This window comes from Diorhabda carinulata, chromosome X, assembly GCF_026250575.1.
Source record: "Diorhabda carinulata isolate Delta chromosome X, icDioCari1.1, whole genome shotgun sequence".
NCBI classification, from domain to species: Eukaryota; Metazoa; Arthropoda; class Insecta; order Coleoptera; family Chrysomelidae; genus Diorhabda; species Diorhabda carinulata.
The window spans coordinates 26,902,539-26,928,106 of record NC_079472.1 but is presented as its reverse complement, the minus strand read 5'-3'; the positions used below and the strand labels follow the sequence as shown (position 1 = coordinate 26,928,106).

The following is a 25,568-nucleotide window of genomic DNA, read 5'->3' as shown; positions in this document are numbered from 1 at the left end:
TATCCTTCCAAAATTTTCAACTTTACTCAATTTCTTGAGTAAAAATAATGTCTAAGAGAAAATTCAGTAAATCTAAAGACAAATAATGTCTCGAAAATATTGGTCATGAATTAAATTTTATATTCTGCTTAAAAAAAACTTTTTATCCAAAAATTAAATACCGAATCGTCCATAATAATATATCACATATCACAACTGACTTCTCGGACTTATTCAATAAAAACAGAGAAAAAAGAAACATTATGCGGTATATAAAACATAACAATAAAAGCATGGAATTATTTAGTACTTAAGAGAAAATTAGAGGTGTTTTAAAACATGATGGAAAAATGTGAATGAGAAGAATAATTAGTAATAAGAAAAACATTGAATTTGTAATTGTTATGAGATGGAATTCATAGGAATGAGTAAGGGAAAGGAAAGTGACAAAGGATACGGGCTTCTTTTAAACGATTAAGTCTGAAAAGAAAAAAAAAAGAAATAAATGAGAGAATGGGAAGGAATTCTTTGTTAGTAAAATACAAATTTTGATTAGAACAAATACAATAGCAGCGGTGAATCTCAAATTAAGAAAAATAGAGAATAACTATTCACATTGATAGACAAAAATATATTATTAACTCTCTATTTAGGATTTAAAAAAAGTTTAAAGTTATTGTTCTTTTAGACCCCTTTTTGAATTTGCTCAAATTAATGACAGCAAACCAACGGTGTATGATATGGAATATTTTTACAATAAGTTCAGGATACAATATTTGCTTCCGTTGCCAAAACAATCCCCATATCCTTAAAAAAATACCATTTGTGGCTTAACAACGACATTATTTACAACATAAAATCGGAACATCGACTGTGTAAAAAATTAATATTACTATCAATAATAATGACAACATTGGATTTAATAATCTGCAAGCCAAAACTAAAAGATATACGTTGTTGTTATTACAACTATATGAAAAATATAGAGCGACAGCAATCCTAAGTAATTTTAGTCTTATCTAAATACAAATAGGAAGACTACTACCATATCTAATAGCATTTTCTATAAAAGCGAACCTCATCTTCACCAACCAGATGACAATGTAAATGCTTTTGCTAATTATTTACAGTGGGGATATAGTTCCTTATCTACTCCTAATTGTGACAAGTCTGAGGTTTGACTAATCACAAAAAATTAAACCAATGAAGGATTACTGGCATTTATTCTACAAAACTGCGTCTGTTATTTATTTGTTCTTTCATTAAAATCTGGTAAACATCTAGTGATGTTGCTTTCCATCACGCGAAATCATGTACATCATCTATAATTTCCAATTTAATTTGCTTAACGCAATATATAACAGCTCATTTATATAACGGTAATCAGGTTGATGTAATATATACAGAATTTTTCAAAATTTGATCACTTGATGCATTTCATATAAAGTCTGAAAATATTTATTAACCACAAGGAACACTTCAAAAGGCACTATTACATCGCTTTAACCTAAACGGTTGTCACTCGGTCCTACCCTATATTATATTTACCAGTTGCTAGAATTAAAGTGTTCTTCATTCAATGCAGTCCATAAGTATGGAATAAATTCAATTTTAGCGTTATTATGTACTATGTGAAAATAAAACTGGAACAGGTCAACTCATAAATAGATAAATAAATTAAGCCCCCCAGTGAAGTATACGTCCTAGATAGAAAAGAGGGAACGCCTATGTCCAATTATAGATATTGCACAATAAAGAAACACAATCCAATTCAACCGCTTTCTATCAGAAACACCAAAAACAGGAATATTCAAATCAAATTTCCATTTCTCAAATTCCATCCACAACAATTCATTATCCAAAAAAAATACAAAGCATATATTGTTCAAATTTGTTTATTTTTTTTTAACTATTCATAGATAAAAAATACTTTTTTACCTTCCAGTTGTTTTATTAGTTGCTTAATTTCATCCTGGGAAAGAGAATTGGCCAGTTTAGATGGAGCGGCTGTACTAACAGGTGTCATATGTGTGGGAGAATTTACTAATAACTCTTCTTCTACTGGTGGTTTTTTTGGCTTTACCGGTTTAGGAGTAGGTCTCTTGTTAACAGGTGCGGGTGAAGGTGGAGGAGCTAAAGCATTCAAGAGCCAGTTGAGACCGCGTATGATAGGACCAGGTGCAGGAGTCGTAGTAATTTTTGGTCTTACTCTTGGTCTTATGGTGGTTTCATCGAAAATTCCCTGAAAATCATCTCAAAGTCACGACAAATTGAAAATATTAATTGAAAAGAACATAATATAAAATTTTATAAACAATCGGTAATAATATATGTCCTCATGAAAAGTAGGTAATGAGAGGTAGTATTTTCTTCATTAAAAATGAGTTGCTAGTTTCACAGATATATACAAGCTCATTATCCCTTTTTGAATAATCTAGTTTTGGAGTTAAAATACAAAGAGTCAAATTTTTCTTTAAATTAAAAAGATGGTCCACATTTATTCTCCAAACAATTCATTTCAAGTCAGTGTACAACAAAATTCAAAAATTATATGAGTTTCCGAAAGAAATTTTCAATTACTTATACTACTCGACCAGATACTCTGAAATTTATACTATAAGATATTCCTTATCGACTCTTACCACACAGTTTGAATAAATTGAAAATATCAAGCCTAATTATAATTGGTTAGATTAAGTTAGATCGATTGATCAGTAAGATACGGACCTGCGTCCCCATTTATTCATTTATTACATAATCAATGTTACAATAGTTACAAGATACTCACGGCTAAAACTTTTGGAGTCGAAGGAACGATGCCTTGTTCTTTCAAAAGGGAAGCTAGTATAGCATCATTAGATTTTCCAAAGGACGTCGAGGCTGGTGGCGTAATGGAATTCAAGTTATATCCTTTCAAAACCTCTTCTAAAGTTGTTGCTTTCTTAGATGGCTTAGTTGTTTCTAGAGCTGCTATTTGATCTTGGATAGATTTGGGTGCTCTAGAAGTCTCTACAATAATAGTAGGAGTAGTTGTGGATATAATAGTTGTATCTGGAATGGTAGTCTTAGCTCTATCTCTTTCAACAGCTAAAGCGACGATCTATAAAGGAGAAAGATATGTAAATACTCCACCAATTAAATTAAACAAGTATTTCTCAAGTAGCCTTGAATAGTACCAAATGTATGTTCTTTTAAATATCGGTATTCGATCTTCTTCAAAAATATTCATATACTTATTTTGACAACCTTGACCCATGCTTTAAAAATAGTTTTATTGCGAAACACATGTCAAACTTTTTTAAGACACTGGTTGTAATACAATTAAAAAATTTTCTTTACTTCATATCAATATTTATAAGACCGAACATAATCAAACAAACCTTAATTAAGTCGTAACCTACCCTTTCAGCTAAACTACCACCGGAGCTAGTCTTGGAATTCGTGTTTCCTGTTGTTGCTGACTTCGCAGTTCGATTTGGTATCTGTATGAAAAATTAAACTCGTTACTACGTTCACAGATAAAATTTGAAATTTTTTTTTTTGATTCCTCTTTCAATTAAACAGTATATTGAGATTGGTAGAATTTAAATTTATAACATACATCCATGTTTTCGAAGTGCATGCTTTTTAGTACAATGATACACTTTGAAATGAGGGTCCTCCTTTTTATTGAGAAAATCTGAATTAGGATCAGAAAAGATATGTGAATAAAGGAAAAACCTATTCCAAAAAATAATTTGTATTTCGCGCTGACAAACCAATGGGTCAAAAATATTCTTCAAACTACAAAACATTCATATGAGCGTATCCTAATAAACAAACAATGATTACCAAGTTGAATTTTATAGATATAAACTCACCAGACGTGTTAAAAATGACAACTGATTCAATAATTCCGCTTGTTGCTTTTCCAATTGCGCGATTGCCTTCAAGTTTTCTTTCTGTTGTGGAGTTAATTCTTTCAGCTGTAACGACTTAGTAGTTAATTCGACAGTATTAAAACTAGTAACATCAATTGATCTTGCAGTAGTGAAGCCTGCGCTAGTTTGCACTTTCCCAGTTGTTATGGTCGATCTTGCTGTAGTAGTAACAGGGGTAGTGATTCTAGTAGTTGTAGTGGCTTCAGTGGTAGTAGTTGTAGAAGCTTCAGTAGTTGTAGTTGTAGTAGCTTCAGTAGTTGTAGTAGGGATTGTAGTTGTCGTGGGCCTGGTAGTCGTAGTAGGTTCCATTGTGGTAGTTGTTTTCTCCGTCGTCGTGGTTGTAACTATTGTGGTGACTGGTGGAATTGTATTGCTTTTTACTTTGATAGTTGCTGGGGGTCTGGTAGTGGTTGTACTAGCCGTGAATGATGCAGTTTCTGTTACAGAAGGAGGGGCAGATATTCGTATAATACCCGGTTTTTTCGTCGTTAATTCTGGAACTTTGATTGTTTCACTTCTGAATAAATTCGGGAAAAGTGTTGTGAGGAACGTAGGTATAAGCGAAGGTTGAGTACTCGTGAATATCCTTTGTCGTTGCGTGCTTGTCATTGAAGCAGCTGTAGTTGTTGGTGTGTTAGTACTACTCATTTTCTGTATTCCTGATATTTCATTAACTTTTGAGGGACTTGTGAAATCAAGAACCTGATTGGAAAGTATTGTACTATCGATAGTAGTAGTATCGACCTGTAATTAAAAGTTTCAATAAATGTTCATTGGAAACAAAAAATACAAATTTAAATTAGGAGAAGAATATAATTCAATTTATGTAATTTTTGTCTGTGATTCCTTCATCTCTATCAGTGTGAAATATAAGACTTTCCTTGAAAGAGAAAATTATCTGAGCTAGTATACTCTCATTATTCCATTAAGGAAATGATTAATAGAATAAAATAACGCTCTCCTTACAAGAAATCGGTCTCAAGCTTACTGATAGATAAAAAATCTTTTCAACTTTGATCAAATTTCGTTTCCATTATAGTCCTTGACAATAGTGGAAAATATTATCTTTAGATCCATTCATATGACCTAGCATAGATAGAAAAGCAAATTTTTATTCAATAATTGAAATAAATACCTGTTGTTGTATTGTAGGTGTTTTAACAGCTGTTGGAATTGTCGCAGGATTGAAAGTTTCTGTTGTACTGTCTTGAGAAAATGGTGTGGTTGTATCAACCTATAAAAATTCGACTTGAATTACCTCAAAATCTTAAATATGATGAAAAATTTATATTTTTAGTCGGTTGATATACTTTTTAGGAAATTATATCGTCTCCTATGTTATCATAATTAACATTAGAATGGGAATGCTTTTTTTCAAGTTTTTTTGACTAATATATTTAATCTATATTGTTAAAACTATTCACCATTTTAAACGTTACTAACGCTATCTTTTCAAAATATTGAATTAATCATGGACAAACATACGGGGTGAATTTTTAATATAGCAACAATCAATAATTATCAAGCCCATATACAGAAAGATAATTAACGAGAATGATTGTCTATCAATTTTTGATCTAATTTATTATTAACGGTCAAGTTTATCTTGAGTTAGCAAGTTAATTATCGTTCTCAATATCGCGTTTGTTATTCACTAAAAAAAGAACAAAAAATTTTATATATATTTTATAATATATATTTATTCATAATCTATAAGCCTTTTACCCTTAAGGTCTACGGCATTCAATTCTTAATTTGTCTCGTTGACCCTTTGCAAGAATTTTCATTTTATAGCGATCTCATGTGGTTAGTAATCATCCTCGGAGCTTTTTCTTCTAAACTTTCATTTGTTCTCATTCTCCATCCTTCTTGGGTTGCTGTACCATTTCAGTTCCGTGGTTACAATTCGTTTTAGTACCGGTTTAACATTTAGCCTCTTTCTTATATTATACGTTATATAATTTATAAGTTGGAATTTTTGAAATCGTTGGTGATATTCAAACTGAACACACTATTTACACTACTACTACAGCAACACTCACAATTACACTATCTGACGCGCGTTTTGATAACCAAATAATCGTCTTCAGAGATGGAAAGTAAACCAAAACCTTTTAATTTGACCTACCTATTTTATCCAAAATTTTCTCACCAATGAACTTCCACCCGCTAAAAAATATTTCTAGTGGGAAAACCTCCTTGTCTCAGAAGACAAGACTCGAATAGAGTCTAATTATAGCTTGAATGAAATTTTGTAGCATATTTTTGATGACTATTTTTGTTTGTACTTCTTCAAAACCTATTTCTAGATCTATAAATCCTTGATACACTTCGATGTTGTAGCATATTTTTGTTGAGTAACTCTTCTATGACTATTTTTGTTTGTACTTCTTCAAAACCTATTTCTAGATCTATAAATCTTTGATACACTTCGATGTTTCTGTTCATAATTTTCTTTACAACTTACTGCGAAGATGTGGGCTTATTTGCTTATTTCTCTCTCCTCTTTTCGCACTGAGATACTTCTAACTGTAGTTCTATTCTTCTTATCAGACTTTTCAAAAGTCCGCCTTAACTTTTGATCGACATTATACTCGGTTAATCGGTACTTGTTCGTTCCATGCTCTATTGAATATTGCTTTAAGGATATCTGTGATATTATGGAATTGTTCATAAAGTTCTCTAAGCTAATGAATTTAGGTGTAAATAATGTAGTATATGCATATTTACTTCTCAGCTCACCCTATACACAGATTTGAGTCGATTATTTCAGAAACTAGACAATAAATCATAATAACCTAGTTGTTACACTAAAATATCACCCTGTATATATTGAAATAAAAAAAATATATGAATAGTCAGACCATTTGTTTAGCGGCGATGCAAATTATCTATTTAAAAATATAATTTTGATAGAGTGACCAAATGATTGTCGTGTGGACTGTGAATTACTAACATCCTACTGAATCGCTTCATTTAATAAGCGTTAATACAGATTTAAAACTTGTACGCTTACTTGACTTATTGATATTGAATATATTGAAAATTGTAATTGTTAATATTTTCCAGTATTTCAATTCTTTCCAATACGCTGCATTAGTTTGAAGTAGAAAGTTAGTGAAGGTCAATGTCTGGGTTCCAAACAAATCAATTTAAATAATAGACGCAGAACTAACTACAAAAAAAAGGTCGCTTCAGCTTGTAAACCGGAAGAACAAACTTAGTACATGACCAATCGGCAGTTCTAAAGATCAGGTCCGATATGAAAATTCCAGCCGGTTTTCCCGGATGAAACAATGTGCGAAAATCCTTCTATGGTACGTGCCTAAAACTTTTTGTAATTTAAATTTTGAACCTTTTAAATAAAGCGCTTACTCAATTTCCACCTATAAAAGCCAACGAAAACGACGCAAAAAACGATTTTCAGGTTTTTTTTTAATTCATTTATTGTGCCCATTATCAACGTATTTTGATCAATTTTTTTATAAATTTCTGAGAGTAGGTGTACTTTTCGATTAAGTAATGATTTCCGGCTCAAGAACCTCGAGGCGCTCGCTGTTCCCAGTCCAACAAGAACATTTCATTTTTAACTTTTTAGATGCAATATGCAAATGTGTACCCAAGCATATCCAATTTTCCCCATAGATCTTAGATTTTCATTTCAAATATACGTCAATATTCTTTAAATGTTTTCGCAGTGCAAAACTTTTTGCACTATTACACAGTTCTTCGTTCTGATCTCAAAAATCTAGGAAACATTTTCACGCTCGTACCTTGTGGGGTTTTTCATATGAATTTTCTGGATCTTTCGATCACTTCTTGCGAGGGTTTTCCGACTGGTAAAACTACTTTCACTTTTGCAGCGCTTTTATTCGAGATCCGATATTTAACGTTACAAGAGGTTTAGCGCTCGTGCCTTATGAGTTTTTTAACATGAACTTTCCATGAACTGCAAGTTACAAAAGGTTCGATGCGCGTACTGCCCTGCGCAGGTCTTAAGTACTGCCATTTAGTCATGTGTTAAGTTTGTTCTTCCGGTTTATATAAGATGAAACGGCGCGCACCTTATCGAACGTATTTTTTGTAGCTAGCTATAAAAAGTATACGAGACTAAATTTTCTTTACTTAACAGGCTCCAAATAAAACAGATTTTTTAACTCAAAATAAGCTGATAAATCCGAATACAAAATAACTTCAGAATCTTTATATTTTTTCGATTTATTTTAAATAATGATGGTATTTCAAAAATCTATTTTGAATAAGAATCCGATACATACATTTTTTCCAATTTTAAAACGATGCAGAAAGAAAATATATTTTCGCCGCTACTATAGCCAAGATCACTTGTTTGGAACCTGGATCTTTGAAAACATCAGAATATTGATACAAGTCATTGTAGAGTTAAAGAGAATATTCGTGAAGAACTAATAAGCATTGCATTTTCATTTAAAAAATAGGTTAATTTGAATGAACAAGCCTCACACGTGGAATATATGTACAGATTGTTAAAGACAATCATTGTTATATATCAAAATAAAAGTATTACATTTCCTATATTTGTAACAACAATGTATTTTTTTACATCACGTACTTGCTTTTCCTTTAGCCTATACTATGTTGATTTGGAATGAAATAGTGTGACTTTCTCTCTATATATCGAAAAGATGCAGTCAACAAAAATAAGTAAAATAAGCAAAAAAAGGTTGCCATTATCATGTTTCGAATACAAATGACCAAATTACAAATCTGAAGGAACTGTTGCCGATAGGCCGAAAGGGGTGCTGAGGAGAAATTACAGGCTGCATAAAAAGAAACTGGAGTAGGAACACACGATACTAGAGAATTTTTGAAAATGAATCGGATAGACACATAAAAAAATTAAGCATCAAATACCGACGAAATATAATTATTATAAACATTTTTAGGAAAAGTGGATCGGTGTGATAACAAGTAGGTATCTATACATCATATGTACACTTAGTTATTAGTATTAATCACTACTACAGTTAGTCTAAACAGAATTGTCAATTCTTGCCTTATTGGATTTTGATTCCCTTCCTGAAGTCTTGCCGGTATTTCTACTTTTTAACAAGTCCTGAATATTTAGCACCTTAAGGTACTGGTGAAAATAGTTAAAATTAGTATTTTTTCCATTGAAAACAAAGATGTATAAGTAATATAAACAAAAATATACCAAGTATTGAGAGGGTTCTTTAAAAATCCATTTTGATAAAAATAAATTGTAGTTTATGTTTATATTTATTAAATTGGCATTTTTACGATAATGTTCGCAAGCAAATCGAAGCGAATAATTCTTCTAAAAAGAAATATGGGAATAAAATAACCGAAAACATTCACACTGTTAGGAATTGGAGTGAAATTTTAGAAAGGAACGTACAGAAACAGTTCCGTAATTCTAAATTTATTGATTGATGTAAGTAGGTAGACAACAAACAATACATATAAGTTGAAAATGAATTTTTGAGGCATCTGTCAGTGAATTTGATTCAAATTGTATATGTAACTCGGTACTGGAATACAGAATCATAATATCCATTATATGGGTAATAATCTTATGAATAGGTGAATTATAATCAAACATCTGCCCTAATACTTAGAACAATGAAATTATTTATTTTAATTTATACAAAAAATATTGAAAAATTTTCTTGACAGTTTTTATAATCTGATATATCAATTAACTCATAGTGACATTGAAAAATATAGACACAAACATCATTTATTAGGTAAATGATGAGCTGGGGACTTATTCTATTCTACGAGGGTGACTATTTAAGTTTTGAGATATGGCAACACTGATGTGAATATGTCAAATCTGACATTGGTCGCATTCACCAGATGTAGCCTATAGCGCTACTGCTACATATCGGTAATAGTTACGACATGTTGAGCTTTCGCTAGAACACTTCTTTGTTACATTAAATGGTAAATATGGAGGTGCTTTATCTTGCTCCTTTTCAAATACCTAACTTCGAGGTGTATTCATCACTCACCTACTTTTATATGTATATGAGAATTGTTATTATAATTCGAAACGAAATTATAGAGAAAGATTAATGATGTTTCAATTCATTTTTTTTATTTTCTCAAACGAATTCAATCATTAGAATAAATTAAAAGCGTCCCCAACATGGCGTCCGCTCCAGAAAATGTTGAGTGTGTAGTCACCGAACGACTCCGCTATGGTTGTAAAACAGTTGCACAACGTTTTCGTCCGCTAAATGCGACCATTGTCATCTTAAAATTTGACATTTTTAATGGTGAACGTACTCAGAACGTGTAGTCATACGAGTGCTATTTGTGTTGTTTACAGATACTTGAAACATTCATCTTAGTCAAAAAATGAAATTAAGTCCCGACATTTCCGTGCGATTATTTTCTATGATTTTAGACGTAGAGTAAACCAACAGCAGTATTCCGATCAACTCTTTTCGACATTTGGTTATTAAGCACCATCTTGGGCCACCGTGCTTCGCTAGTTTTCAAAATTGAACCGTAGTCGCACTTCGTTGTATGATGAATTTCGTGAAGGTCATCCAAAATTGGCTAATATGCCAGGAAACATCGATGCGTGCTTAAACTGATATTGCAAGAACGTTATGTGACCCACCGTGAGATTAAGGCATACTTGGGCATTCTATTAGCATACATTTCATATTTCATGAACATTGGGCTGTCAAGATTTGTTCGCTTGGACACTGAATAATGTGACAATCGCTCAAAAAAGCTCTTGTCGATTAGTGTAAAGAAATGCTGGAAAAATTCAATCGTGGTGCTTCAAAAGATTGTGACAAGCGACGAATCAAAAATCTATGCATATGAAACCGAGACTAAACAACAATTAGCTGTATGGCTTTTTCAACCCAACAAAAGTTGTTCGCGCACGATGTAGTTCGAACTCGTAACCAAATGATTGCCAATTTTTTCGGAATAACTAGACACTGGCGCCACTGTTCCACTAGATCAACGTAGAACAGTCCATTTTAATGATAAACCAGCATTTGTTTGTCCGAAGTGTTCAAAAAAATCAGGCAAGCCCATCGCAGAATACGAGTCATTTCCCACCACGACAATGCGAGCTCTCACACATCAGTTCAAATAAAAACGTTTTCGAACAGTCAAAACATAGAATTGATGGTTCAACCGACGTACAGTCCTTGTTTGGCACGCAATGATTTCTTCTTATTCCCACATATCAAACATAATTTGCGAATTCGTCGTTTTCTACACCTGAAGAAGCGGTTGATATTTCAAATAATATCTAAGCTTACATTGATATTTGTTGGTGTCATACCCTATGCATGAGATAATGATCATCTGTAGCATATATTATATTCCATTAAGGTGCCTTTCAGTTTTGTATAAGTCAACCAAAGTATTGAATACTTCCACATTTTGGATTTTGTTTCAAAGTAAGCTAGTAACACTCTTTATGTGAAGCTTTTTATGCCTTTTTTAGTACGCCACTCCATATATTTCTTCAAATACTGTTACCTGGATTTATCATGGAGAAGATTCATAGTCGCTGCAGTTGCCGATTCAATAGTTTATCGGAGTAACGAATTGACTGAATGAGAAAGAAAGCGTTCACAGCTCACTATTTTGACAAAACAATTTTATAATTGCGTTAAAAAATGGCACGTTACGGCACTGTTTCTAACGCATCTTTATTCTTTATGTTTGCAAATGAATGAAAAAAACGTGAATATTATAACGGACGTAGAAAAAATGATAAGTCATATTCAATCACAAAGATTTATTTTTGTTTGTCTATCTAAAAACTGAAGTAGCAGCCCTCGTATCCCCTACGTTTTTGAATTACTACTCTCATAATATTGAATACTCCTCATTATGATAGATTTGTCATTCATTATAATACTATATAATATTTCCTCAGAAAACAAAAAAAAAAACAAAATTAATTCATATTAAAATACGTTGCGAAAAAATAAGCTTATATATGAAAAAATCTTTCATACTTGAAAATAAGAAATCTATTATGTTTATTAATTATATTAGAGACTGCAAATATCATTTGCTGATTAAGAATTGATTATTGTACTGAGTATTTATATAGAGCAGTGCATCATGTTGCTTACCTTGGTTGCCCGAATACTTTCATCGGTATTAGGAGTGTTCATACTTGTTTTGTCACTATTAACAATTTCATTGAAAGCTTCAATGGTTTTTCCATTAAATAATTCAGACAGTGTTGGAAACGTTGGTGTATTGTTATTACTTCCTTCAGTAGAAGTGACTATAGTACTCGATTCTACTATCACCACATCTGGTACAAGTGTACTAGCCGCACTCGTGCTTTGCATATCTGAACTAACATTCGCAGTGCTGGTTATATTCGTGCTCTCGATACCAGTGGTATTTGGACTAGTACTAGCTTCTGCATCAATTTTAAGTGAATTGGTGCTAGGGGAAGGATTCGAGGGTACTACAGTTGTGCTTGGTAATGTAGTGATACTTGGAGTAGTTGTCATAGTAGGAGCAGATGTAGTTGTTGTTGGTTGGTTTTGGGCATTTGTCACTGTAGTAGGCTCAGAAGCTGGTGATTCTGTCGAGGTAGTCGTTGATTCTGTAGTGGTAGACGATGTGGTTGTAGTTGAAAGGACGGGTGTGCTTGTGGATTGTGTAGTACTACTTTGTGCTTTGGTAGAAGGTGTAGTGCTAGTAGGAGAAATTGAAATAGTGGTCGCAGTTACTGTAGGAATGGTATTCTGCTCTTCCTAAAAATGTACAAAAACAAAATTGTTTCATATCGTCCTCAACTATTGAGATTGGTTATAGATTCCCTCTAGCAATCTTGTGGTTATTTGTTAAATAAAGAAATGGTTTCAGGGTAACACAGCAAGAAATGAATAGCAACAATGTACATTTAATTTACAATTTATTTACAAAACAAATTTCTACCATTTCTATATTTTGGATCACTTGAGGCAAATATAGCTTTCCCTAAAAAATATATTCCACCTTTTGAGTTCATGTTATCAATTTTTTTCGTATTTCAGACAACTTTCGCATATATGTGGAATATAGTTTTTATTCCACCAACTCTTCTTGCCGTCTTTTTTGTAAAAAAATACAAAAAGCAACAAAATTCCCAACACCTCTTCCATCCATGCGAGCAATATCTCATTATTTACAACAATTTTTAACGATACAAGAGTGCCAAGCGCTAAATATGTGCAATCGAGAAAATCTCAAGTGATCTATTCGAAGCCGTAAAAGCTCAAATACCAAAAAAAAAGTTATTTGACAAAGAATACCGTTTTAACATTTTTATTATCCATAGAACTTCCAGGATCGCTTGTTACTTGGTTACTGGTTATATCTGGTAAAGGTGGGGGGTTTTCACGTGTATCGAATCCCCTTACCCGTATGGTCATTTCCATGGGAACTACGGTACCGTTCGGATATTTTTTCACAACAGTATTGTTAGGATACACACCAATAACAAAGTAGGAAGATTTAGGTTCTATTAACGGTCTTTTACGTAATATTGTGTTATTGTTAAGTACAGCAAAAATAAAATAGTCAGGGGTGGATGTATCAATTGTATTCTGTACAGGTTCCTGAGCTATGTTCAGCAATTTGCCTGTTCTTGATTTTGGACTACTCGCCATAGAAGTACTACTGGAATCGACTGGGGTAGTTGTTAATTCTAATGTGGTTGTATTATCAGGCATATTAGTGGTAGTTTCTGTTGTAGTAGTAATATCAGATACAGCGATTGTATTGATGGAAATATCTTCAGCAATGTTATTTTGAGTAACGTTTGTATCGTTGTTCGATTCACTGCTTACTGGAGTAGTCGAAAGATTATTATCTACAATTGCATTTTCTGTAGCAGTATCACTGGTAATTCGCGACTCAATGGTGACTGCCGGAATAGTAGAAATATCATCTTCAGCAGTAGACTTTTGGGTGGTAACTGTATTAGTGGATGATTGACCAGTGATACTTTCTACCGTGGTGGTAGATATATCATCTTCAATGGTGCTCTGCCTAGCAGTAGTAATATCGATAGCGGTGTTACCTGATAGTGACGATGTAGAAACGTCATTTCCTTCAGTAGAGATAGCTTCACCTCTAATACTTCTCATTGTAGTAGTGGACATACTACCTTCAGTAGACATATTTTGTATAACTGTGGGGATATCAGAGAAAAGGTCATCTTCCGTGTTAATAACTGTAGTCGTAGAAATATTATTATCTGCGGTATTTACTACTGCATTAGGGGATATATCATACTCAGGAGTTACAAAGTTGGAATTAATATCGTTAGCGGAATACACAGAGACACTTCCAGGACTCACTTCAAATCTTCGAGATGATAGCGATGAAAGTAATGTAATTAAATTCATTGTTTCAGTAACTGTTGACTGTATTTCACTATTGGTAGAAATAGTATTCTCTGCTGGAGATACTTCAGTGGTTGATGTCATCTGCGGTTCTATAGTAATAGTAGAGCTCATAAGATTTTCTTCAACTGTTAATATAGTTGAGCTCTGATTAGTTGCTGATTGATCTGAAGTCAATTCAGGAGGAGAAGTTGATAATAAAGCTTCAGTAGTGGACTCAAGTGATACAGATTTACTGCTATCATCAGTTGTTTGTGTACTAAATACAAATGAAGTATTATCGGAAAGTATCAGATTCGAAGAAATAGCTTCAGTACCAAAATATGGTAGTGTAGATATAGTATTGGGTGTTGTGAATTCGGATACGAAAGTAGAAGGAGGAAAAATAGTTGTTGATATGAAAGGACCCCTACCAAATTGCTTATTTACACTTTTAGGCGTAACAATAACAAAATTATCCGTTTGCTCTGTAGATACCATACTATTCAAAATGTCCAACAATCTACTTATTGCTTGATTCTGTACAAATTCTTCGGATGTGATATCATCTAAAATACTAAGAGGATTGTTCGTTGTGCTAGTAGGTGCAGGGAGTGATCTGGTGTTGGAAGACTTAGTCACACTAAATAGAGGCGTGGTAGTGAAAGAGCTCAAATTTATAGATTCGGTACCTACTTGCGCTGAACTTGTAATATCTGTTGCTTGTATAGCATTTAATGAACTCAATATCCTCTCAATTATCGTTGTAGGGTTCTCGGTTGTTAATTTAACACTACCTACTTGGTCATTAGCTTTAGTTTCGTCAGTAGCGTCGGTTTGTCTAGATTTTTGTGGTGATAATTTCAATATGGCCGACGAATACTCTGTTGTGGTCGCTGTACTACTTGGCGATGTATTTGAAGAGGATGGTGTTGTTGCTCTAGCGCTGATCGAATTTATTATTCTTTCGATAATAGATGTTGGTTTTTCAGAGGTTCCCTCGCTTACCTTCAAAAATAAACTTCATTATTTTTATAATAGGGGAACTTCACAATCATCGCAAGTTTTTCGAACAAATATACTTTATTATCACACTTTTTAATGAGTTGTTAGCTAGAATCAATTGGAGAAGTTGTAGCGAGCGGAGAAATCCATATTTAGGAATTAGATACAAAAACACTACGAGCATGGTTCCATAAATACTTGGCCTGACATAGTGATGACGGTAGTTGCTTGAAACATAGTAGTTTATCAGAAAATACACAATCTATACAGCATATATTTTATGTTTGAAGACGCCACGTTTTGAGTGAATTTGTGAACAAAGAATAAATTGATCGTCGTTATGAGATACAATACTTTTATTTGAAATGCCTTAGCTGAACCAGTATAGAAGCCGAACTAGATTCTACTCTGGCTGACACTCTTCCTTCGTTATCAACATTAAAATAAGGGTAGCAGAATTTAAAGGAGGTCGTACGACCTGCGAAGACTAGAATCGCGGTTGTGCGCAAGATAGGTGCCGCGTTTGCTGACAATGGAACAAATACAGTGTCGTAAAAATGTTACTGCTCGGGTGAAAATTTTTAGAGTGGGACGTACAACGAGGGTCATTCTCTACCTGTGAAAGGCTGCCTCAATTAAAAGTTTTCGCTCATAGCCTGAGTTTCTTTGCGAATCAATAACCGATGTTTTGTTCTTATCACAACATTTTGAATTTGCTATCGAGGAAATTTTATTTGATTATATATTGTTTATACAGCTCAAATCGAATCCTTTTATTATTATATTGCGTGGAAAAAATGTCGTAGTGAATTAAAAATGAAATGGGCGCGTTAAATGAGCGAACACGTCAACGCATTTCTGAGAAGCAAGCATTATTTTACCCCAACGTTTCTTGGGGCACCATAAGCCGATAAACATTACTGAAGAACTTTTTGCAAAGATACAACTGTTCCCAGACATTTTAAAAAAAAGTTCATAAAAATTGGTTGATAATTAGCGCTTTAAATGAATTTACAAAAAAAGTTAGAAGCCCATTATCGCGGCGGCGCGAAACGGCCGAAAATTAGTAAGCGGCATGAAATTACGCACGCCGAACAAAAAGATTGTATTTCAGCGAGTTTTCATTGTTTCCTAACGATTTTTTTTAAATTTCGGTAGCCCAAACAAATAGTTTCAATGAAGCCATTAAAAATAATTTTCGTTTGAGCCGAAAGCGAAAAGTATTCATTTTCAAAAGTACATCAATTTTCCTTTTTTTTTCGGAGGTTTTCCGACCTGTGAAACTTCTGTCGCTATTACACTGCTACTTGTTGAGAGTCTGGCCTCACGTTCCACTTGTGTACCATATCGGGTTTTTTCAGGTGAATTATTCGGCACTTTCGGTCACTTCTGGCTAGGCTTGTCCGATCTCCAAAACTTGGCGTTGTTACAGCGTTCTTATTTGAGGTTCGAATCTAACGAACTCGTGTACCATATGAGGCTTTCTAGTCCATTTTTTCCATTTACTAATTACTAATTACTTTACTTTATTGTACAGTACTGTACTAATTACGGGACCCCATTTCCAATTTCAAACGTCGTATACCTTATCGATGCTGTTTTATGTAGCCAGGTCCCCGACTATAAAGCCGAACTTTTGCACCGTTCCAAAATCATAGATGAAACGTGGGTTCATCTCCACACACCCGAAACAAAGGAACATACAAAACAATGGAATGAAAAGGTAGAACCGACTCCAAAGAAGGCAAAAACCGTTCTATCTGCAGGCAAGGTCGTGTCGTCGGTTTTTTGTGAAAAACTATTAACGGCAAGTATTATCCTAACTTATTGTAAAGTTTAAGCTAAGAAATGAAGCAAAAACGGCCGCATTTGGCTGAGAAAGAAGTGTTGTTTCATCAAAAAAAAGCACCAATTCACACATCTGTTATTACAAAGGCCAAAATTGTCACTTAATATGAACCTTTGTTTTCAAATTAATTTGTTTTTGTATAACTAATTTCAAAATATGAAGTTTCCTGCTGATTGAAATTTTCATTATTTTTATTTAAAATCTCAAAGGTTGAGATATTAATTCATACTGTTTTTATGTGTTTCTTCTTCTTCTTCTTCTTTATTCACGCACTCGTCTTCAAGAGAATACCAATTTAAACTATCAAGTGATAATATTATAGTATATTCATTCAATCTTCGATTCCTATTCTACGCCAAAAGAGTATTTGAATATCATTTTTACCAGTGGTAAAGCTACTGAAACAGAGTTAGTTGTGGACGAAACGAAATCACCGTTGACTAGATTCGCTGATGATATCGCTTTAACAGGTACATCGATTGATATCACTTTAACTCCTTCATCATCATCTCTTTGGTTTGTTGTGGCATCAACCTGCAAGTTTTTAGGTTTTTAATATGTGAGTAGTTGTTAAGAAATACATGCTCATTATTTTGGAAGTTGCAAATGTTATGAGAAACCACAACCTACTTTTTCGTTAAAAATAGAGATTAATATAATATACCATTTATGTATACAATATAAAGGGAACTCATATGAATTAATAACTAATGCGATTTTCAATTGTAATACGATCTGAATGCCATTTTAGTGTTCAAATAAAAGGTACAATATCCAATGTTCCCTTTATTTGCTTTAACAATATTTTGTTTATATCAATTCCTAGATTGCCAATCATTATGTAAAATACTTTTCTACTTTCATATTATTTACAATGACTGTCTTCCCAATTAGTTCTTAATGCAAAAGGAATACTTCAATTGAACAATTTTAACTATGATTAATTCACAAGATGATAAATAGTTGCAATAAAGTTATAAGTTATAATCATTGACACTAGTTTACAGATTTTTCCTTCTTTTGTAAACCTTGAAACAAATGTATATGGAGGTTTCAATTTACCGTCCTTAAACATGAAAATGATAGCAGAAATACTCATGTCTCACTTTGTTCCACAAATGAACCGACCACATGATGACTTAAGATAAATAATCGTCCAATACCCCATTTCTTCAATAAAAATGTCAAGAAGAAAGTGGAAACAAAATCTGATCATTCTTGTTATGTTTGTATACAGTTTATATTTTCGAAGATTCTTTAAAATTTCAATATCTTCATTATTTTGGATTTCCTATTAAGAACCAAATGGGTAGCACATGAGTTTTGTGAAAGTTGTAGAATTATTTTACTAAAATGGTCTACAAGAGATAACGTAGACATCCAATTTGCTTCAACAATATTATTAGAATGACTGTTAGTTTTGTGTTGCGAAGATAGTGGGATACAATTATTTGGAAGAATAAGACTATTACTAAGCTAATTTTATATTGGAAAGATCTTCTTTATGCAAATTTTTCTAGTAATTTCAGTCAAAATATATTAGAAGATGGTAATGGAAATGATGTTGATTTCTAGTTTATTCTTTCAAGAAAATACTTCTCATTAAATCAATCAAGCTGAATGAAATTATCTCATTAGAGATTTAGAATTTTCGAATCCAATCCAAATGTAACTACTTGGATCCAGCTTACTGGATTAAAGCTAAACTAAATGACGGGAAATTTTTTGTCCACAGATGTCGAAAGTTATGAAAAATCCTTAATTTCAAATTCTCTTATCGGTCAATGGAGAAGCTGCTTGAAAGTCATTCAAAAATATTTTGAAGACGTCTTGGAAAAAAAGTGAGAATTATGAAGATGTGGATGACTTATTGAAAAATTTTCAATAGTTAGGATTAAATATGTTATTGAAGATTTTTTTCCCGCACCCACATCTGAATTTTCTCCCATACAACATGAGTAATGAATTGAGCAGAATTTTAATCAAAGACTTAAAGATTTTGGAAGACGTCATAAAGAATTTTGAGATGAAAATATATGAGAGCATTACTTTTATATTATAATAAGAGAAACTTAACCAAAAAAGTATAAAAAGAATGCCATTTTTAAATATTTCGTTATTGTACATATTTGAATTTTTATAAGTTATCAAGTATTTCTCAAACTAGACGTGAAAGAATATTTTTATTATCCTTTCTAGCTATCATAAACTCAATTTTTAACAGATGGGGTATAAAAATCGTGTAAACTAGTGTTAATATAAATGTGCAGAAATCGGATAAGGTGGATATTAAAAAATTAGATTTTTTGAAATATTCCTCAAATTTTCAATAAATAAGCTCACATCTACGGGTGTATGAGAAATATAAATAGTGACATAGTGCATATGCTATATCTATTGAAAAAACAAACTATGAAAAGAGAGGATTTGGTCAATATTATGAAAATTATCACTTTATCACAGAAGACATTGAATCTGAAGGATGCCACCAAGGAGGAAAAGTCGGTCTAGGAACAAACCAAGAAAAAACCAAATACAAAAACATAAACAAAACATACACAAAAGGTCTAAGAAATAAGAAATTAAAAAAGTTGAAAACATTAATAAGATCAGTGATTCGTACGCCATGGAAACAAATGTCATAGATAAAAAGGAAGAAGAATATCTGAAGACGATCCAGAGAAAAATACAGACCGGACTCGGACCAAATATTACAGGAGATGGAGAGAGAATATTGAAGACTAATAAAGAAAGAGAAGAACAACTGGGAGAAGAAAATATAATAAGGTATATAAAAGCACAAATACTAAATTGGGCAGGTCATATCATGAGAAGGAGCTCTACAAAAATGGCAATAACAATGTGGATAGCTCTATGGCCAAGAGGCAGAGGCAGACCAAGAAACCAAATAGAAGAAACCAGAGTCCTAGAAATAGTAGAATGGAAAGCGCTAGCCATAGTCCAAGTAATTAAATGGAAAAATGATAATGATGATGATGATTTGATGCTTTAATCAATAATGTCAATATAAAGAAATTTCGTCAATAACACTACGATATGTTGATGGTAATGACAATTTAAAATATTGATTTGAATAAATAATAAAAACATATAAAATTACGGTCTTCACCATTTTCTTTATGTTTATTATATACAAATCATATTTGATTTGAGGTTTTTCGGAGAGTTTTTTTTATGAGCATTTTATCTACTTTGTGGAATATTTCAATCAATGTAAATATGTTAGTAGTTTAGTAAAAAATATTTACATGATAATAAAGAAAATAAAAAACCGACACATTTTCAATTTCTTTTATTTTACGTTGACATATATAAAAAAATAAAATAGTACACCTCTTTTCTAAAACTAAGTATAATCTAATGAAACATACATATAATTTAGTACATTCAAGTGTGTGCAATTACCACATTCTAAAGTGATCTAAGTACGAAAGTGAAATTTATTTTATTTCATTTTTCCTTCTAAAACCAGAATTAGTCACGTACCTCCTACTAATAAAGTTTTTGAGAGCTTTTTCGTACCATTTAATGAACCTCACGCAACAATTCTTCGATTCTTCTGTATTGTATCAATTTTTTTACAATTACCAACGATGTTGGAGCTCATGAACTTTACGATAAATGCGATGAATGAATGAGCAAGTTGCGGTTAGTTGATGTTTGTAACTTTTGCAGGTACGGATACGGAAATATGAGAAAATTATCACAAAATAAAATAAATTTTTGCTCCAATATAGTGCAGAAAATAATAAAATTACTCAATAGTTTCTCAAACTTACGGAAATAGAATATTGTGAGGATTGGAATTGGATTCTATTTGAGTCGTACGCTCAGCAATTGTCCTCGGTCCCTATAAAGGACAATTCGCGGGTTAGAGTGCAGGTGATAGAGACCTAATTTGTCTGCTGAGCTATGAAGTCTACATTTACTTCAAGATGCTTCCTTAGGAAATCGAATCGAGCACTTGAGAGGAATGGGAGATTGGTTTTTCCTCCTCACGTTTGCATCTTTTTGATTGACTATCTTGAGTGATTTTAGGGGTCTGATGAGATTGTCTCCCAATGTTTTAGATTATATGAATAAAGTTTTGATATGCCGCATGCCCGTGGTCTTCAGCCACATATTCAAAAAACTATTCTGTACATTAGACATTTGATAACATCATCGATTACAGTAATTGGAGAGACCGAGAGACTCATTACAAGACTTATCGTGAACTCATCTGGTCAAAAATATTAGTAGACTGTGTGGTAGAGGAAATGTGAGAAACATTGATAGACGTATAATTGTTTCATAATAAATTAATAAATAAATATGTTGTGTTCAATATATGTGTAAACAGAAAATAAAATGTCAAAATTTGAGAAACTATAAATTATGTTATTTCAACTTTTACCATTACTTATCTGATAGAACAATTTCATCACAATTATTACATTGGTTGATTCTTGGTTACGAATATTTGAGAGAAAAAAAGTTATTCTGAATATATCCATGGAGAAGATCCAGCATATATATATATATATATAATATTATATATTATATATATTAAGAAAATAGCCATAATAGCGGATGTTTGTTACATCTTGTGCCAAAATGAATTGGTCGTCAAGAAAGATTAACTGCTACATATCTGGCCCCTATAACCCTCCCATTCACCAATTTTGATGTGTTTCAAAGTTCTACAAAATTCAATAGTACGCAAGTAAATATTCAATTTGAATTTTTTATTTACCAGTAAGATCGATCAGATAAAAGATAATAATATAAAAGTTACTTATTTGTTGCTTGAAGTTGTTTTTTGAAATAATTGTGATGAAAATGTGTATCAATCTTATTTATCTATATTAATAACGATACTTAACTAAATACGTCATATTCAAATATCAATTTATAAGCTAAATAAGTTGAAACTGGAAATCCTGTGGATATATAAATAATCACAAAGGTTGAAGACGGTTTAGTGTGTTGATTATCTCCATGAACTTGCTATTGTGGATATTCCAGATCAAGTATTTGCCTTAAGACAAACAAAAATAAAGTTTGCTTAGTTTAAATTAGGGCGTACTATTTTATTCTTTTTCCAACAATTAATAATCACAATCACAAAGACTCTAAACTTAAGAATCTACATGAAATTATGGAAATTGGAAGATTTAGTTTAGAACCACTACTAATTTTTAAAGAATAATATCAGTAACTGGGAGTAAATTCTCACCATATCACCTTTCATTATTTTGTAACCTCAACTGGCTTTCACTCTTTTTTTGTGGAAATTTATTGTTTTCAAATATGAAATAAATCCAACTACTATATTCTAGTCTTTTTAGATTCATAAATTCAAGTCATATTACATATTTTTCACTTGATATCGAAGACCTTTTAAGCAGATTTATATTATTGAAACCATGGTAAACACAAGCTCACCAAATCTTTATATTCGTTATTCTAATGGATATGAATGACCCGATTAATAAATGAAAATAAAGTGGATCTCTTCAGAAAATTTGTGAATTGTCTAAAAGAGAAAAATTTATTTATAAAGCAAGGATCTCTTAGCCATTGCTTTTTTCTGAAATTCTGAACGTAAAGGTTGATCTCAAAATTTATTTGATACGAGTGGCCTCTAATGATAAACCAACGTAGGTACATACTTGGCGGTAATCAACTTGACCACCACTCTCAAAATCATAATTTCTTCCAATGCAAAAAAATAATTCAAATAAAATTTTTGGAGTCACGTCACATTTATTTTTTAAGGATCATTTGTACTAGGAAACAACCTCTTGAATATGAAATTGACTTTTTACAGGTCTTCCAAGTATCTTTCAGATATGTATATATATATATATATATATATATATATATATATATATATATATATATATATATATATATAAACTCTATTTAGCAGTTAGCAAGAAATCTAGTGATAACTGTAAACAAGTTTTGTCAATCAAAAACACTTTGTGATATCATTTCCTCCTATTAGATGACAGGGAAGGAATGTGACTCATCTAAGCTAATACTTTTTCTAGTCGAGCTCATCACGTGAAAATGAACTTAGATATAGTCCTTGCTACGTTTTCAAATTAACACCCTGTAAATGTCTAATCAGTTTAATATTGGTCAAATATCACTTCCCATTTTTCTAAATATTCAATAAAGATTACACCTTTGGAGTGCCAAAAAACTGCGTCTATTGTTACCGAAAAAATTATTTCTCCTCTTTTCGAATTTAGTCTATTCTTTCGATTTTTCTTTTTGTGTTATAATAGTGTACTCCAGTTCATTTGAATTATATATACCTAACCAAGCAGTGTCATTATATAAGAATTTTTTAAAGAGATCTGAACTTTTAAATATATATATTTACAACCATATTTCGTACTCAAGAGATAGGGTGTGGATATCTTCAAACCTTTCATACATGAGGGTAGGCATATCAAATATTCCAAAAAAAGGCTTTACCTAATTTGTAAATGATCCCTAAGATATACTCGTATATATACCAATAAAAATTTCCAAAACTTGCCTGCATCCATTTTCTAAATTATTTGATCCAATCAAGAATACAAAAAATTCAAACGACAATTAGAATATTTTAAAAATAATCACTTACTGCTGTTCTCGGGGGTGTAACTGTTGGAACCGTTGGTACATATGGCACTGAAGGAATTGTCGGAATATATTTTGGAGGCACCGTTGTGAAACTTCTATATTTACCACGATCAAGTTTCTTTGGAGTTGTCAAATATTTAGGGACCTTAAATAAATGGTCATTCAATTGATTATAATTAGAAGAGTAATAACAAATCGAAGTTAAAATATCAACAATCGATTTGGCGGATAGTTATTTGACTTACTCTATTAGTTTGTCTGTTTGGATGCATCAAGTTTTACTAATTTATTGAAATTTTTTCATCAAATATACAGTTATACAAAAATTACAAGCTAATTAATAATTTATTGATGACGCCTATATATAGCAAAATATGGTAACTATTTTTTTTGTTTTTGTTGAATAAATAAAACTAATAATTTCGAAAAATCACATTGGATACGAAGAACTTCACAAGAAGAACTAAGACCTTCTTTACTACTTCTCCTATAAATTATCCAAAAAGTGTACACGATAAGAAAATCAATGAACAACTTTGAACTTTGAAATAATAATTTTAATGGTATATGATCACAATAAACCATTTTTTCATACTTCATATCATCTCACTACAAATACGGTTTCAAAACTTGAAATTATGAAATAGTTCTGTGATCATCAATGTCAAGTATTTTGAAAAATTACAGAAACAAATAAATTTCTCTATAATTGAGACTTACCTTATAGGGTATAAAATTACAAAACTTGTATTCCACATACCTTTGTAGAGAGAAATACGGAATCTTCAGATTTCTTGCTATTTTTTCCTCTCGCAAATCTTTCCACACTTTTTCCTTTATTAGATTCTATTGGCCTGAATGAAACTTTTTTCTCTGATTTTATTGGAAAACTGGAACTTTTCGGTGTAACAGACCTGAATTTAGTTATTCTGCTTGGAGATGATGAGGGAGTGGTAGTTAGTCTCGACGTTTTGGCAATAAAACTTTTTTGCGTTGTAGAGACTGGAATATATTTAACAGTTGTTGAAGTAGTGAACTTTTTACGATTCAATCTAGATGAATAAGTGGAAGTTGTCGGCTTTAGTTTTAACTCGTTTTCTTTGTGATTTGTCTAAAACAATAAGAAAAAGTGAAAGTAACGAAAAAATGAATGAAATATGGAAAAAAATTTCAATCCAATGTCTGTTTACAAGAAGAAAATAGAAAAAAAGAAAAGGAAATTGATTAAGATTAAGCAAATGAAAACTCAAGTAATTATATCATTTGCTGTATCTGATTAGTATTCAAATTATCAGCCACTTTATTCAAAATCTAATTTTTCCGAATTATGTGTTTCAGTGAAATGCTATAGGATTCATCTAATCTAAGAAGCTCAAATTATTTAATCTGATATTACTGAATACACCTTTGATTCTGTGGTGGTTATTAACCCCGAAGGATCACAGTTACACTCCATTTGAGTTAGTGTATGGGAGAAAACGGAACATACCATAACAGTTAAATATGATAATAAAACCACTGTATGACTTTGAGACGTATCAAAACGAACTCAGCTACAAATTTTAATATGCATACAACCGTGCTTGACAGTTTTTACTAAAGCAGGGAAAAGAAAAATAAACAAAACTCATACCTCGTATAACAAAAATAGATGTCGTAAATTGAGAACACATACTAGATAAGGCTGTGTAAATATAACGTTTAAGCATTGAAAAGGGCTATTTGTTTTTTCTCGAAAATTCCGAATGTAATTTTTCTCTCCCAAGAGAGGGGGGTGAGGTAGTTATTAGGCTTGAAGAT

General features: G+C 31.9%; 1 protein-coding gene across 4 annotated transcripts in view; it reads right to left on the bottom strand.

Annotated features, from left to right (window-relative positions):
- LOC130901939 (mucin-2-like) overlaps window positions 1-25,568 on the bottom strand; it is a 91,297-nt gene that overhangs the window by 5,272 nt on the left and 60,457 nt on the right. Inside the window, exons 5-15 of one of the 4 annotated variants that reach the window (XM_057813649.1) lie at window positions 24,529-24,879; window positions 23,770-23,913; window positions 17,511-17,660; window positions 13,199-15,280; window positions 12,020-12,658; window positions 5,035-5,133; window positions 3,840-4,643; window positions 3,381-3,461; window positions 2,768-3,079; window positions 1,918-2,221; window positions 272-459 (exon numbers count right to left, since the gene is read on the bottom strand). In XM_057813649.1, the coding sequence (XP_057669632.1) occupies window positions 446-459; window positions 1,918-2,221; window positions 2,768-3,079; window positions 3,381-3,461; window positions 3,840-4,643; window positions 5,035-5,133; window positions 12,020-12,658; window positions 13,199-15,280; window positions 17,511-17,660; window positions 23,770-23,913; window positions 24,529-24,879 (4,980 nt within the window). In that variant the 3' untranslated portion in view covers window positions 272-445. Of the gene's footprint in view, window positions 1-271; window positions 460-1,917; window positions 2,222-2,767; window positions 3,080-3,380; window positions 3,462-3,839; window positions 4,644-5,034; window positions 5,134-12,019; window positions 12,659-13,198; window positions 15,281-17,510; window positions 17,661-23,769; window positions 23,914-24,528; window positions 24,880-25,568 lie in introns of those variants that run through there. The other 3 variants (XM_057813647.1, XM_057813648.1, XM_057813650.1) reach the window with 3 other exon arrangements.